The 15,088-nt window shown below is 38.9% G+C and overlaps 2 protein-coding genes across 2 annotated transcripts in view; one reads left to right on the top strand and one right to left on the bottom strand.

The window, feature by feature from the left end:
• Positions 1-194: 194 nt before the first annotated feature.
• Positions 195-1,889, bottom strand: LOC117591087 (activator of 90 kDa heat shock protein ATPase homolog 1). The gene is made up of 4 exons (XM_034284188.1): positions 1,535-1,889; positions 804-1,434; positions 604-739; positions 195-533 (listed from the first exon to the last, which is right to left on the bottom strand). Exons 1-4 carry the CDS (start codon positions 1,680-1,682, stop codon positions 390-392), a joined length of 1,059 nt encoding a protein of 352 aa, XP_034140079.1. The 5' UTR covers positions 1,683-1,889; the 3' UTR covers positions 195-389.
• Positions 1,890-4,410: 2,521 nt separating this feature from the next.
• Positions 4,411-15,088, top strand: part of LOC117591086 (cytohesin-1) — a 64,556-nt gene continuing 53,878 nt past the window's right edge. Inside the window, exons 1-2 of the mRNA XM_034284187.1 lie at positions 4,411-4,658; positions 5,252-5,325. Coding sequence (XP_034140078.1) covers positions 4,580-4,658; positions 5,252-5,325 — 153 coding nt within the window. The 5' untranslated portion in view covers positions 4,411-4,579. The remainder of the gene's footprint in view (positions 4,659-5,251; positions 5,326-15,088) is intronic.

Here is a 15,088-nt window from a genome sequence, read left to right as displayed (position 1 = left end):
TATTTTTTTGAATTATCCTTTGAAACAAATTAGGATTATGGTAATTACAGATATCGTTATGGAAGCTTCTAACTAAATGAAAATATCAATTTATTTATTTTCAGATTTCGTTATTTTATTGAACTTTGAATTTCTTCAATGTGTGTGTGTGTGTGAAAAAGCGTGAAAGTTGTTTTGTTGTGGTTTAGTTTTTAGTATGTAGTTTGGTTTCACTGTAGCTGCTTCTGAAGATCGGTAATTTTCGATTTAAAGAATTGTTTGAAAGATCAACAGAAATTATAGCAGAAATGAATGAATTTCGAGCAGCTCAGTTACTGTCAGTTACAAAAAGTAGTCCCAACCTAAGTCAGTACTTTCCCGCCTCCTCGAAAGGGATCGCGTTCTCCTGCTTATAAAGAATCTGCAATGGAGGTGCCAAAGCCAAAGGTCTGCTTGATGCTATGCCAGTAGTATCGATGCCAATTGGTCTTCATAGCATCGTACTCGGAGGCGGGAATGCCGGTCTGCTTGAGCGTCATCACGGTGCTGGAAGACTGCAAAAGGGTACGGGAAAAATATAAATAATACCCGGAAATTAATGCCAAATCTCTGTGTCCAACTTACAGTCTCCTCAAGCTCTATGAGCACATTCGAGTAGTGACCAGAGGACCAGTTTTTTAGACGCCAACTCTGCTGTATCTTTTTCTCCGGGATGAGCTCCTCGAATTTTCCCAAAACATTGCCGCCATAGAGAACAAATCTGCAAGAGGAGAGAAGGAAACTCCGTCAGGAGAGTACATCATCGGGAGATTGGCAAAACTTACTCTCCACCGCGCACTGGATCGACTTTGGCGGGTGCCCGTGTAAAGGCGGATACCATATCGGGTTTGGTAAGGGCACTGTACAGATCATTGGCGTTGCAGTGGAACTCCTCGGTCATCGAAAGGGTGCGAACGTCCAGTTTGCAGCCAACCTTCGAGTTGTGGCCCTTGGCTGTGGAGACCGAGGCAGCTGCCTTTTGGGCCGCATTCTTGGCATTGTTGGAATCCTTCAAGCTGGCACTGTTGTAGGAGTTACCGCCCTCATCGCCCTTCTTTGGTAGAATCAAGTTTTTGGAGTACTCCTCCTTCAGCTCCTTGATGTAGACGCCCAACTGCTTGCGAATGCTCTCCCGCCCAACATTGTACATGAATTGCTTAAGATTCTCCGACTCGTCGTTGGACTCGTCGATGGTCACAGTGATCTCCACATCCTCCAGGTCGTTCTCCTCCGACAAATTCGGTATGGTGAGTTTCCCTTTGTGCGAGAGTTTGCTGTTTTTGAGCAGCAGGCCGGACCACTTAAGCACCAGCTCCCAATCGTAGAAGAATATGAGCTTGCCCTTACGATTGTTGACGGTCGCCTCGCCCTGGCACTTGTCCACCGCCTCGATCAAGCACTCGGTGTCGCTATGCTCTGCTTTGGAAAGCACACACAGAAACGCACACACAACCACACGGTCAGAGTTGTTTTAGGTTAGAATTTTCTTGTTGTAATACGACCCCCAATGACTTGCCTATTTTAAAGTCCTTGAACAACTGATGCAATCTTTCCTTGGACCAGGGCGTCGCATTCTTTTCGGTCCAATGCCAGTTGTTCACATTGGTGGCGTCAGGGCGCTCCTCGACGATCCAACGCGGGTCTCCTTCTCCCCATTTGGCCATCGTTGATGCTTCGGCGATTTGCTGCTGGCTGTTGCTGCTGCTGTATGAAAGGGAAATGGAATTAGCTCGTCCCTGGATCCGGCAGTGGTTTCGGTGGCTTCTTTAACGACGTTTTGTTGGCGCGATTCCGGCGCGGCTCTCTTGCAAGTCGAAATTTCCAGAAATATTCTGTTCATAAAAAAGTATGAAGTTATCGATGCACAGAGCACAGATGTTCGCAGCAGTGTTGCCAACACTTCGGGTCATAAAAAAGCTAAACTATCTATGTAAAAAGATAGAAAAAGCCAGAACATTTTTATGACAGCTTAAAGAACGCTGGAGTGTTGAAACGTTATTTTTATTGATCAAATCTAGTACTTTTGAGAACTTATCAAGTTCGTCAAATATATCGGCTTCTGCAGCTGAACTTAAGTACATAAGTCAGATTGATCCCATATCTTCTTTGGGCATTCTGGTCGCACTTCATAATTATGACAACGTTTATCTACCCGGCGTAGTACGTATCTATAAATATGACACAGAGACTGATGCAACTGAGGGTATTTTGTTCGTTTTTTCAAATTATTTATGTTTGGCTGTCGTGGCATGTGCGTGCAAATCGCTATGTTCTGCATTAATGTAAGATTTACAATACAGCAGAATCTCGAAAAACCACTTTGTTCCTGGTGCGGTTCTAATTTCCATAAAGATCTCATAAACTAAAAAAAATAGTTGCGTTAGCGTTAAAAAGTAAAGAATTAACTCAATTCATAGAAAAACACTTAACTTTTTTTCACTTCTATAACTTACATTTTTTAATTTGAAAATTTTCCTTCAGTCATCACATGACATTTATTTTAACAAGCTTAACAAGCGTTTATAGCTCGAGGAATCTCAGTTTTAGTACTACTTCTACTTAAATGGCAAATGCCAATACGACAAATTTTCCAGAAATTAGAACCACACCTTCTAATATCACAAGCATCAATGAATTAAAATCCCCAATCTTTGTATGCGGGGTCTTGCATCAAGACATGATTCGGTTTCTGTTTATACATACATACATCTTAGGCATTTTCACCTTATACCGGCGATCGATTAAAAAAAATTCGGAAATATTTCTTCAATGATATAAAAAACTCGATTTAACTAAAAGATCTTTTGAATTATCGTTCTCCTTTTGCCGGTCCCAGGGAAACAATACCACAAAGTACTAATGTGTGGCACCATAAAGCATCAAAATACCTGAAGTTGCCAGATCTTTTAAAAAATCTAAAATAACACAAAAATATTTTGGAAAATAGCTATAATTCCCGCAATCCGCTATTTTGCAATTTTTCCCACATTGGCTATAGAAAAACGCTAGATCTAGTGGGAAAAGAGCCAAGTTGGCAATACTGGGTTGCAGTGCTGCCACCGCTTGAGAGTTTTACGCAGAGTGACCGCGGAATTATCGATAAAGTATACCGACAGACACTCGAAAATATACCGAAATTAACCTTGCATTTTTTAAAAATATATTGTAAATATACCGTACATCTTAAATAATTTTTCCTCTATTTTGATGTTATATTTGATATTACTAGCTAGTTAGAAGTCTACGAGCTTAAAATGTACTTTTATCCGATTTATCAATCAATTCTCCACAAGATTGGCTAGTTTGTACGACTACCTTTTGTTGGAATGTTTACAAATTAAGTTTAAATCTAAAAGGGGTAAGCAGCAAAAATAGCATAAAACGTTGCGTGAGTTGGAATGGATTGCTACGTATTTGTCAATTTGCTGCTTTTCAATGCTGCTATACCTATAGTATGGGCATTGTATACCCTATTTCCATAAATTAATATTTACATTGTTAAGTAGTTTAAGTTTGGAGTTTAAGCTATCGAGTTACAAATATTAACTATCGATAAACTATCGTACCCACCATAGAAATATTTTTAAAATACATTTATAAACATGTGTGAAAAATATATCTTAAAAATCCATTGAAATATCAAAATATTGCTTGGAGAGCCCCCTCACAACATATAGTTTTCAAAGCTGCTCTTAACCACTATTAATGCCTTTATCTTAGACTGATATGTTTTTAACATTTTCATATGCTTTCTATGTATATACATATGTACATATGTATGTATATATCGATCTAGATACACTCTCGATATATTTAATCTACAAATTTTCGCTGAGATAAATTTCCAACAGATTGACTTGTTATTGCATTGATTGGAGCCTGTGGAGATTGGAGATTGTCCCTTACTCCGTTCCAAATTCTTGGGGAACAGTGCTGATCACTTTTTGCAGCATGTTTCTCACTTTGCGCAACATGCTGCCCATACAAATTATGTTGCAAACGGTAAAGTACGTAGTAATGGAATTCAACGTTAGTGGTGATTTGATAAACCCTCATTGCTGCGATTAATATTCCCATCTTGTGAGAAAGAAATAAAAAACATGCGTATGGGAGCTCGGACATACATATATATAAATTATATAATAATATATACATATATTTTTAATAATATGTAATAATATATCTTAAATGGTCACCCTAGTTTTTCTTCCACTAAAAATAGTTTATTAAAGCACATACTCATCAAAATAACGCAATCTAGCTATTGTCAGTCTGCAAATTCATATCGATGTGCCTATAAAGAACATGTCTTTGACGAGTGCTGCCACCTAGTTTCTTGCTTTCCAGCCCTGCGATACATCGATGGCCGAGATATCGGTAGTAGTCCATCCCTTAAAGAAAATGGCGATAGAAATTTTTGGTGTTGTCTTTTTGTTTATTCTCAAATCATTGTGATTAATCAATGAAAATTATAGGAAACTGGAATAACTTCAGTCAAATTATGTTTAAATAGTTGTGTTGTCGTACTTCTCAGTGTGCGTGATTATTGTGGACCGCCACAATGATCAGTGCCATGGACAATTTCGACAACAGATCGTATGGTGCCGTTTCAAAGGGGCGCAGTGAATTCTCAATGCCAGGTAAACGAAACGAAACGCAAGCAAAACCAGAGCAAAAATTCCCAGTGAAATTGTATGAAATAAGTGGAAAAATGCCTACACAAAATGCATGAAAATGGAATGGGGCGAGTCCCGCACTAAACATTTAATGAAGCAACAAGCAATCTACGTGTGCGCGTTCTCCGTGTACTATCTGTGTGTGTATGTGTTTCTCCCTCTCTCTGTTGGTGTTGCGTGTGTTCTCATTTACGCTGGCCTTTAATTGAATTAATAATTATAATCCTCAATGCTAAATTATAGCTAATAATTAAATTTAAACAATTAGTTGCCCATTGTGCGTGAAAGAAGAGGGGCAGCAAAAAAGTTTATTGATTGACGAAGACCAGAGTTCCTACGTCACAAGCCGTCTCATTGCCATCTCGCTTCTGCGCAGGCAGGCATCAGATGCAGCCAAAATGAATAGGGTATGCGTGAGTGCGTTCGTGTGTTTCTGTGGCTGTGTGTGTGGGTGCGTGCTGCTGAAATGTGTTGTTTTTGTTGCTGTTACTGCTGCTATGCTTCTGCTGCGTTCCAATTAACAAAAAAAGTGGCCACGTCTCTTTCTTTTGTTGCAGAACTAACGCCAGAGCAGCATAAGCTACTGATAGAGCTGCGACGCAAGAAGCAGGAACTTTTATTGGAAATACAGGTGAGTGGACAATCAGAGCTGCCCAAAAAATGTTTGCTTTAAATAGGCTAAAAAGTGTAACTAAGCAATCATAATGCCACGAACACGGAAATGTATGTGTTGCTGAGAGTTTTTTGTTGTTTTTATACCATTACTATATACAGCGCAGGCATTTGCTGGCTCGACAACGGCTAGATTGTTACAGCGTACCGTTCAGCACTTGCGGGCAGGCCTATTCTTATTGTTCTTTCATGGGTTCTAGCTCGTCTTTTCTTTTTATTTAATACTTGTCTTGACATTTCCTCATTGGCATTCTGCTGGTCACATCGCAAAAGGCAACAAAAATAGTGCCGTTCTCGTAAACTTTTTGGGATGACATTTGTTGTATGGCTATTTTTGCCATTTGCGCTTTGTATTTGCTTTGGTGCTTGCCAATAACAATGTGGGAGCTGTTGCTCGCTCTCTTAATTCGAAGCCTGAGAACAAGTAACTGCTGCAGAGACACCGATGACCAGGGGCGTAATCGAGGGGGAATAGTTGGGCCACCAATATATGTGCAGCGTAAGTGGAAGCCGAACAACAGCAGCGGATCGGCTTTTTTGGAACACCACATCTGCAAAGGATTTCGAAAGTCCTAATCTTTGTAGTACCAATATCATTTATAGTTCTATACCACATACAGCCGGCCCTATTTGGTTCTGTCTGACTACCTGCTCTTGAGAAAATACGCTCCTGTGCGTGAAACGCATGCAAAATGCAATGAAACTCGCTACTGTCCCGTCCCGCTCTCTCATAACACATATCTCGCGACCCGTTTTCCTCTCTTAGTCATTAATGACGTTTCACGGGACGCTCGTCGATTCTATGCCCACATCCACCAACCCACGCTGAGCGTTAAAGTTGGTGCTCAACGACTGTAAAATTGTTATTATTTTCGTTTGCTAAATTATTATTTCCGTGAGTGTGAGTCTGTGATAGAACGTGTTCAAATATCCAAAAAGTGTACAGATATACAAAAAGAGGAACAGTACCTCGTATAAAGCGTTTTCTGTGTTTTTCTTCGTCTGCCCCTGCTGCTCCTGCCCTGTTGCTGTGCCATGTACAAGTTTCTATATCGTAGGATTAGAAACAAAAGTAAAATCAAGGTGAGTGATTATGTGCGGCTACTAAGTGACTCAGTGAATGATAGGACTATATGTGGGTTATCGGCAGAGGTAGAGCAGTGAAAATGCCATTTAATGAATGAAATATAGAAAATTTTTATTGAGAAGGTTAAGAAATTGATTGGAGTCACAACTGATAAGGTACATCCGCAAAGACCACATGTGTGTTCAACAGTAGATTGTGAGTGTGCCTTTAATTTTTAGATGGTTTAAAGTTTTAAGCAAAAACCGCTAAGCCTCCGTCCCTTTGCATATTTTCCACAAAATTCTGACTATTCTGCAAAAATGTTTGCCACGGTTTATTACGCACAATTTGGGTTTCATTTCCTGGGGTCGGGAGTATATTATTTCTACCTGGGGGGCAATTGAAACCTTATCTAGGGCTAGGGTAACCTCTATAATTCCCTCCCTACCTAAACCTCTCTTTCTATATGTGTGTTTGTATGTGCGCGCCCGAAGTTAAATTTTTCGTCAATTAGCTGAGTTCAGCTTTCAGGTTAAGTTGGGTCAAGTTTTTTGGGTTAGCTTATGTTTGCAACGGCCATCAAATTTACAACTGCGCTGACAAGAAGAAGGCCTATTACTTGTGTTGCAGAGCACATTTCTGTCGATTTCCCTTTGATATTTATAGCAAAATCTAATTTAAATAGATTTGGGAGATTCTTTTTAATAACAAAGAGGAAATGGAATGCCTAAATCAACAGATATGTTCGACTTAAAAGAACTACTAGTTAAGTATTTTATTTTGCTTCAGTGAATAAATGTCAATTTTTCGGGCTGTCCAAAAGTATGCAACACCTTTTGCGACAATAACAACTGGAATAAACGTAATGTAGAGTAGGGTATAGGATTTTCCCAATTGAAAAACTTGCAAAAAATTCTTTTAATTTATTTTTTTTATTACATACGGATTATTTTATACCCACTAGAGAAAAATTGCAACTACAAAGAAAAATGGTTTCAAGACTCCTTGGCATAAATATATAACAAAAATTCCTTGACCACTATCTGTCCCTTGTAAGTCGGTCTATTCACATAAAGTTCCAAGAAATACTTACTTTCAGATATCTCCATGCTACCGTTTTTGTATCTCAAGAAATACGTACCTTCCGTCGTGCACAAACGGACAAAACCAATATCCAATATTTGTATTCAATTGAATGATTCATGGCTGACGTACAAGACTTCGCGCTTATTATCAGAACTGCTTAAGCTATAAAGAGATTCTCTGGGGTCTCTGGGGGACCGACCCTTGAGCGACGATTAGTTGCGCCTGCATAGAGAATCTTTTTGTATTTACGCGATTATTGCGATTTCATTTCATCCATCTATGGCACATTTTTAGTTATTCATTCGCTTTTCCGCACCGCTGACAAGGCATGCATCCAACACTCTCACCATATCTGCTCTGCCTGCTCATGAAGTAACTATATATAGTTCCTATATCCTATATATTCCTATATCCTGCTCTTCTTCTTTGGGACCCACGAGTCACGCTCTCCCATGATGATGATGGCGACTGCTGTACGGTTTTTTGTTGTTGCTGCTGTTTGCTAAAATATTTCGATAACTTTTGGATAAAAAACAAACAACAAATCGAAAGAAAAAATGTTCCGTTGAACTTTCGCCATTTTGTTTAGCTTGATCGTTTGTTTTCTGCTTGCTTCTGCTGTTTATTGTTGTTTGCTCGTTTAAGATTGTGGCGACTGTTTAGTCATCTGATCCGTTAATGTCATCTCCTCTCTCTCACTTTATCTGAATTATGTGACTATGAATCTTTCTTTATCTCTCTTCATATGTCTCTTGTACACTCTTTTCCTCTTTATTGAATCACTTTTATTTTTATACCCGGTACTCGAAGAGTAAATAGGTTATATGTATTTGTGCACAAAGTTGATGTATGTAACGCAGAAAAGGAAACGTTTCCGACCCCACAAAGTATATATATTCTTGATCAGCATCAATAACGGGGTCGATATAGCCATGTCTGTCCGTCCTTCCGTCTTGTTGAGCGCCTGGATCTCAGAGACTATAAAAGCTAGAACCACAAAATTTTGCATCCAGACTTATGCTCACACTGCAAATCGCGAAAATGTGCTGTATTCACAATTTTGAAGATAAAAGAAACCTCGGTAGGGGAGGACCATATCTACCAGATCACCGAATTGGAGTCAGATTGGATCATTATTATAGCCAGAGTAAAAAAATCACCCCGTCCAGCAGATTTTTTTTATTTTTTGCACACTCACATTCACACTCTGCTTCGTGTTGTGTATGGCTTAAGGGGAGGGGCGAGCTCAAAGCGCGTGTTGGCTTGAGAAGTGATGATGTAGATGACAGACGTAAAAAAGTGTAAAATTTAAAATTCGAAAAAAAACCGCTAAGGTACAGATGTACTACTGAGTACCGGGTATAAAAGTTTTGACGCGTAAGAAGCGTGTCACACGTCCTTTCTCGTTTTCATTAAATTTTTATACCCGGTACTCAAAGAGTAAATAGGGTATATTGTATTTGTGTGAATAACGGTTGTATGTAACGCACAGAAGGAAGCGTTTCCGACCCCATAAAGAATATATATTCTCGATCAGCATCAATAGCCGAGTCGATAGAGCCATGTCTGTCTGTCCGTCTGTCTGTCTAGTTTGTCGGCTAGTTCTCAGAGACTATAAGAGCTAGAGCCACCAATTTTTGGCTCCGGACTGCTATATGCTCACACTGAAACCAGTGTATTTAAAAAATTAGCCCCGCCCCTTCCGCCTCCGCAAAAGGGCGAAAACCTCCCAAACCTACAGTTTTGAAGATAAAAGAAAACTAAAAACGCCATTCCGTAGGGAATGACCATATCTATCCGATTGGATCATTATTATAGCCACAATGGAGAAATTAATTTCCAGTGGCTAAACCCACCCTGTCCCGCAGCTTTTGTTGTTCTTTTTACATTCTCTCATTCACACTCTGCTTCTGCTTCACTTGGCCTCTGCTTCTGCCCTCCCTCTGCCTCTGCCGAATTTTAACCCCACTCCGTCCCGTAGCAGATATTTGTTTTTTTTGTGTGCGGGCGCTGCCTCTGCCGCGAGTCTGCAGTGTGTGGGTCTAGGGAAGGGCGGCGAGCTACAGGAGCGTGTTGGTGTGAGAAGTGTTGTAGATGAAGATGACAGATTAAGAAAAAATTTAAAATTTGACAAAACACCGCTAAAGTTGTGACGCGTAAGAAGCGTCTCACACGTCCCTTCTCGTTATTAATATATTCCCACATCTCTCACACTTCTTTTTTCTCGGCCCTGCATATACTTTAAATTATGATTCATGAGTGCAAAAGCAGCAAAACTTTGTACAACAACAGAACCAACGTAAAGAGTAGGAAACTTATTGAATGGAAACTTGAAGTGCAAATTTGTTCTTTGATTTATGATGTCTGCTTTGTGTTTAGGAAAGGGACAGTACAGGACAGAACTGGGAATAGCATACTGGCAACAATGACAATTGCACTGGCCATTAGACTCCACCACTCCACTCCATGGTTATGCCATCACTCTACGACTGGGACTCCGGGCTCCCAACAATGGAAACTAATCGAAGAGACTAAAAAAAACCCAAATGTAAAATGGAAACAGCACAGTGCAGAAAACCCGTGTGGGTACAGAGGCTACTGCCAAGTGGTGAAAGGAACGACCACCAACAACAAATGCAGTTTATGGAGTCTGCATGCAAATAGGTTCCACTTGGATCACGTGTTTCAATTTAATGTGTACAGAACAATATTCGTATTTATGCAAACCGAAGCAAAGTAAATTGTAATGACTTCCTCCCATGACAGATTGCAATTTGTGTGCTTGGTCTCGAGGTAGTTTTAATTTAACTATGGAAACCATTAGGTGATGGCAATATATTTACATTTGTAAATCTTGTAATTAGATATTATCCCTTTCTTTCACATCCTTTCTGAACATTTGAGCTACCAGTTTCCATTGTAAAAATATTAGAAATAACTCATACGAGTAATGGCGAATCTCTTTGACAAATTAATATGACGACTTTTCTAAATAATATTTTTCCCAGAGGAAAAGAAACCCTAAACGGTTATAAAGTGCAGTTTCGATTCCTAAAGCCCCTTTAGAACAGCCAAAAAAATCGAGAGGGACGTGTGAGGCGCTTCTTATGCGTCACAACTTTTATACCAAGTACTCAGTAAGAAATACAATTTAACATATTTTAGATGTATTTACATACATATGTATGTCATCTACATCGACGTCTACATCACTTCTCACGCCAACACGGTCTTTTAGCTCGCCCCCCTCCCCTAGAGCCGTACACTGCCAGAAGCCGAGTGTGGAATGAGAGAACGGTAGCCACTGCAAATTAATTTCTTTATTCTGGCCATAATAAGCATCCTATCCTATCACAACTAGGTGATCTGATAGATATTTCCATTTCCTAGTTTTCTCTTATCTTCAAAATTGTGTAAACAGCAGATGTTCGAAATTCTGAAATACACTTGTAACAGTGTGAGCCATCTGGATGCAAAATTGGATGGCTCTAGCTTTTATAGTCTCTGAGATCCAGCCACTCAACAAGACGGACGGACAGGCAGACATGGCTTAATCGACTCGGCTATTGATGCTGATCAAGAATATAACTTTATTAGTTCGGAACTGTTTCCTTCTGTGCGTTACAATTTTGTGTACAAATACATATTTAAAATATATTTACTCTTCGAGTACCGGGTATAATAAAAACATAATGAAAGAGAACCCACCCACGAGCGGCTCTTTTACAAACACTTGTTGGCAGTCAGCTGTTCTCAGACATACAAGAAAGAGAGTCGGCCGAATAGGACAGATTTAAATGTTTCACAACTCTCTTTAAAACACTTAGCAACATACGATTTCTAGCCAAGCAACATTTTTAGGTCCCCAGCAACATAAACGAACACCACCTCACCTTAGCTACCATAAATGCATGGCATATTATCATTGGGGTAATGTTAACTTGCAGCCTTTGTATTTTCTGTATCGTCTTGCCTGTTGTCCCATACCTTTTTTTTTTTTTTCTCAGCAACATTGTTAGGCACCAGCAGCAATTGCGGGCGGAAATATGTGAAGGAAACGACCTTGCCTCCCAGCAAGACTTGATATAACTGAAATAAAAGGATATTTATAGTATTAAGTAAATAGTTGTATCCAGAGACAGGCACCCAAGTCAGTTATCTATAACATTCTCGGTGTTACAGTACAGTAATCGAGTATGGGTTGCAATCATTCGAATATCAGAGGAAGTCGCACAAGCTACTCTTACGCTTTTTTGGCCTGCGTATCGTATATTTTGGCCGAGTCTAAAATCGTACGCTGAACGTGGAGGTTTTACGCGAGAGCACTCTGACAAATAAAATAAACGAAAATTGTATTTAGTTTTGCGTTTTCGGTCTCGCTCTTTCCGCGTACAAAAAAAATCAAACAGTTGCACAGTTGTGTTATATTTTTAGTGATAGAAAAACCTCGCAAAAAGGAAAATTGATAATATTTATAAATAAATTGGCGTCGTTGCTGTCTGTTCGGGCTTGTGTGTGGAAGCGAATACGCTTTGCTTACTATCACGCTCGCGAATAATCGCTGAAAGAGTTGGAAAACGGCCCAAGAATTCCATTGATAAGGTGTCCGGGCTTATCAGCCGCCAGTTGATAGTACAAAATAATAATTAAAATCCAGAGAAAAGAGAGATAAAGGAAACCCTCCATTAGAAGCTGTTAGTGTCCAGTGTGTAAAGTGAGGCCAAAGTGCAATAAAGTTAAAAAGAAAAATCAGCAGCAAAACAGCTTTTCGCGTTTGAATCATCGGAGTATTCCATGTAAATATAATATATATGCTGATTTTACAACTCCTCGCTCTATATATTTTATTTGCAGGCAATTTACAAGTACAAAAAGTCGGAATGAGCGTAATTTCCCCCTTTAGATAATCAAGATAATAAATTAAAAATAGATATGCTGTCCACCTTCCTACATTAGGAATTGTGTTAAATACTTTAGATACTGATGTTAAATACTTAAATTACGCAATCGTCGTTGCGTGACGTCAGTAGGCAGTTACCTTTATCAATTATTGTCAGAGCTTGCTAAAATTATCAATGTACAATATTTATTTGTGCTTGTATTTGTGCCTCCGTCGAATTCTTATATTTGTGGTGACGCTAGCCGGTTTTTATTCTCCCTCCACTTCTCTATCTATCTGCCGCTGCACTATGGGTAAAAAGCCCGTTTTTTTTGGCATTAATCCCAAAAAGAGAGGTAGAGCTCTACAAATTGGCCTGAAAAAATATTTTGTCATTTGGACCCCGCCTACCTCCCGCTCCCATGCGAACTGAATCCCATTTACGTCGTATTTATTATAAAAAAGATATTCAAAAGATAAGTTATGATAAAACATACTTTAAAACATTTTAGAACTTTTGAAAAATATATTTGATTGACTGATTGAATGATTGTTTGGTTAAAAGTAATTTGATTGGAATCGCTCCAACATACAATTACATTTCGCTTAGTACTTGTTTATTTAAGCAATAAATTGGATAATTTTCTTTTGATTTGTAATAGTTTCATCTTTACTTAGTCAGTTTTGGTCAATACTCTTTAAACTATAACATTTTGTTGCGTCTGCTTCACGATTGGTGTTGGTCCAGACCTCCAGCAGCGCTGCATGAGTGAACTCATAAGCTTCTGCAAAATTTAAAATTTTTCGAAAAGGTGCAAAAACGGGCAAAAAGCATTACCACGTGATTCTATAATATATGGTTAACAACATGTAACTTGAACCATCGTGCAGGGGTGTGCTGTGCAAAAGTAATATTCCTCAGAACACACGTTCAATTGTTAGTACCAAGCTAAAAATATACACGAACAAAACATTGGACATTTAAAAATCTACAAAAAAACCATAAAAAAACATGTATTAGCAATTATTTGAAATACCTCGACCTGTTACTTCCATATTTTGACTTTTATTTAAACTTTGAAATAGAGCTACAATTAATGCTGCAAGTTGCTCAATATTTCCTGAACTTTTTCACAAGTCAAAACATCTCAAAATCAGCCGACTTTAAAAGAGCGCAAAAAACATTTTGTATTGTTTTTTTTTGAGAACATAATTAACTTCATTTTTGCTTTGTGTGTGTAGGAGGACACACCGCGTGATTTAGACTCTTCATTTGATTTGTATACGTAGCTCCATAATTGAAGGGTAAATATTGAAGGCATTAATTGGGATTTAAATATCATAATTATGTGCAAAGGTTCATTGAGATTTATGAATATTTCATTGAATGTGTAAAAATGTAGGGGGATATGTTTCATTATTAAGAAACCAGAGATTTTCCCTTTCTTGTTTTGTTAAATTTCCTCTAACTTTTCCTCCCCACTAGTCTCTCTGTACACCTAATAACCGTTTCACGATAGAGAAACAATCAACTGTTTTGTCGTATAAATAAAACCAAACAGTAGATACATTTTATGAACACAGCATTTTATTTGCCAAAAGTAAAAAATGATGAAAAAATACAAAACCAATCACATTCTATGGCCGAAACGAAAAGAAAGGGTCAGACACAGCCCAATGACCATGTCCCCATCGCCGTCAGAAGAAGAGATTCGTAACCTTTAGACCGCATGTGGCACAAACATACCCCAAACAGAAATCCCAGACCCAAGAGTCTGTCGCAGACACTAAACAGTTTGTTGGGGGAGGCGGCCTGCCCAGCAACGACATTTGCTAGTCCCCGACAACTTTCTTCTAAAATAAATTTAAAGCGACCTTACCTTACCTTACAGAAATGCGGTGGGGAAAAAAGGAAAGCAAAAAGTATACGGACCGGGAGAGACGTTGGCACGCCATTGCAGTGGTAGTTTTGACAACTGTGCTGCTGTTTCTGCTTTCAATTCCGTTTCACTTCCTTTTCCGCTCCATTTTTCGGGAAAAATGCGGGTGCCACGACTGGCAGCATTTTATCAGGCGAACAATACACAACAGCCACAATACCCACAATTGCTTTACAAAGCAATTGAAAAATGGGTGTGTAGTAACTCACTTAACTTGCCACCACCCCATTCCACGATTCCAAACCATCCAACACCACATCGTTCAACTCTGTTCTGTTCTGTTCTGTTCTGTTCCATTTCATTTCGCTGTGACCCCCCTTCTCAGTATTCCACCTGCTGCGATCTTTATTCGCGGTTCGAATACCCTTTTGCCAGAAGAGCTTCAATGATTTTAAGCATATGTTTGCAAGGAGTTCCAAGTGTATCCCTTCAATTTACTTGAACAAATTTGAAAAAAAAAACATCAGTAAAGTACAGTTTGCTTATGCCATTCATTACCATTTCTATCCCAAGTGTAATTTATTTTTGTTGCTAATTCGGAATATCTTTGAAGGAGACATAAAAAAAAATCTGTTATTTGAATTGTTTTTTTTATCATATGTTCCCCAAATAGAATCCAAATTTGACGATCAATCGATCAGCACGAGTATTCCCATCTTGGGTTTGAGAGCTGCACCTTTGTTTCGCTTTATCTGCATATTTTAAGCGCGTCTGCCAGTGAAACATGCTAAGAACATACCGAAACTACTAG

This window comes from Drosophila guanche, unplaced genomic scaffold (assembly GCF_900245975.1).
Source record: "Drosophila guanche unplaced genomic scaffold, DGUA_6, whole genome shotgun sequence".
Classification (NCBI taxonomy): Eukaryota; Metazoa; Arthropoda; class Insecta; order Diptera; family Drosophilidae; genus Drosophila; species Drosophila guanche.
This window is presented reverse-complemented; position numbering and strand designations above follow the sequence as displayed.

Excerpts from the sequence above, each read along its gene's own strand:
- LOC117591087 (XM_034284188.1), bottom strand. The coding sequence starts at position 1,682 with ATGGCCAAATGGGGAGAAGGAGACCCGCGTTGGATCGTCGAGGAGCGC. Across the intron at positions 1,435-1,534 it reads GTTCAAGGACTTTAAAATAG|AGCATAGCGACACCGAGTGC; the intron begins GCAAGTCATTGG and ends TTTCCAAAGCAG. Across the intron at positions 534-603 it reads TCATAGAGCTTGAGGAGACT|TCTTCCAGCACCGTGATGAC; the intron begins GTAAGTTGGACA and ends ACCCTTTTGCAG.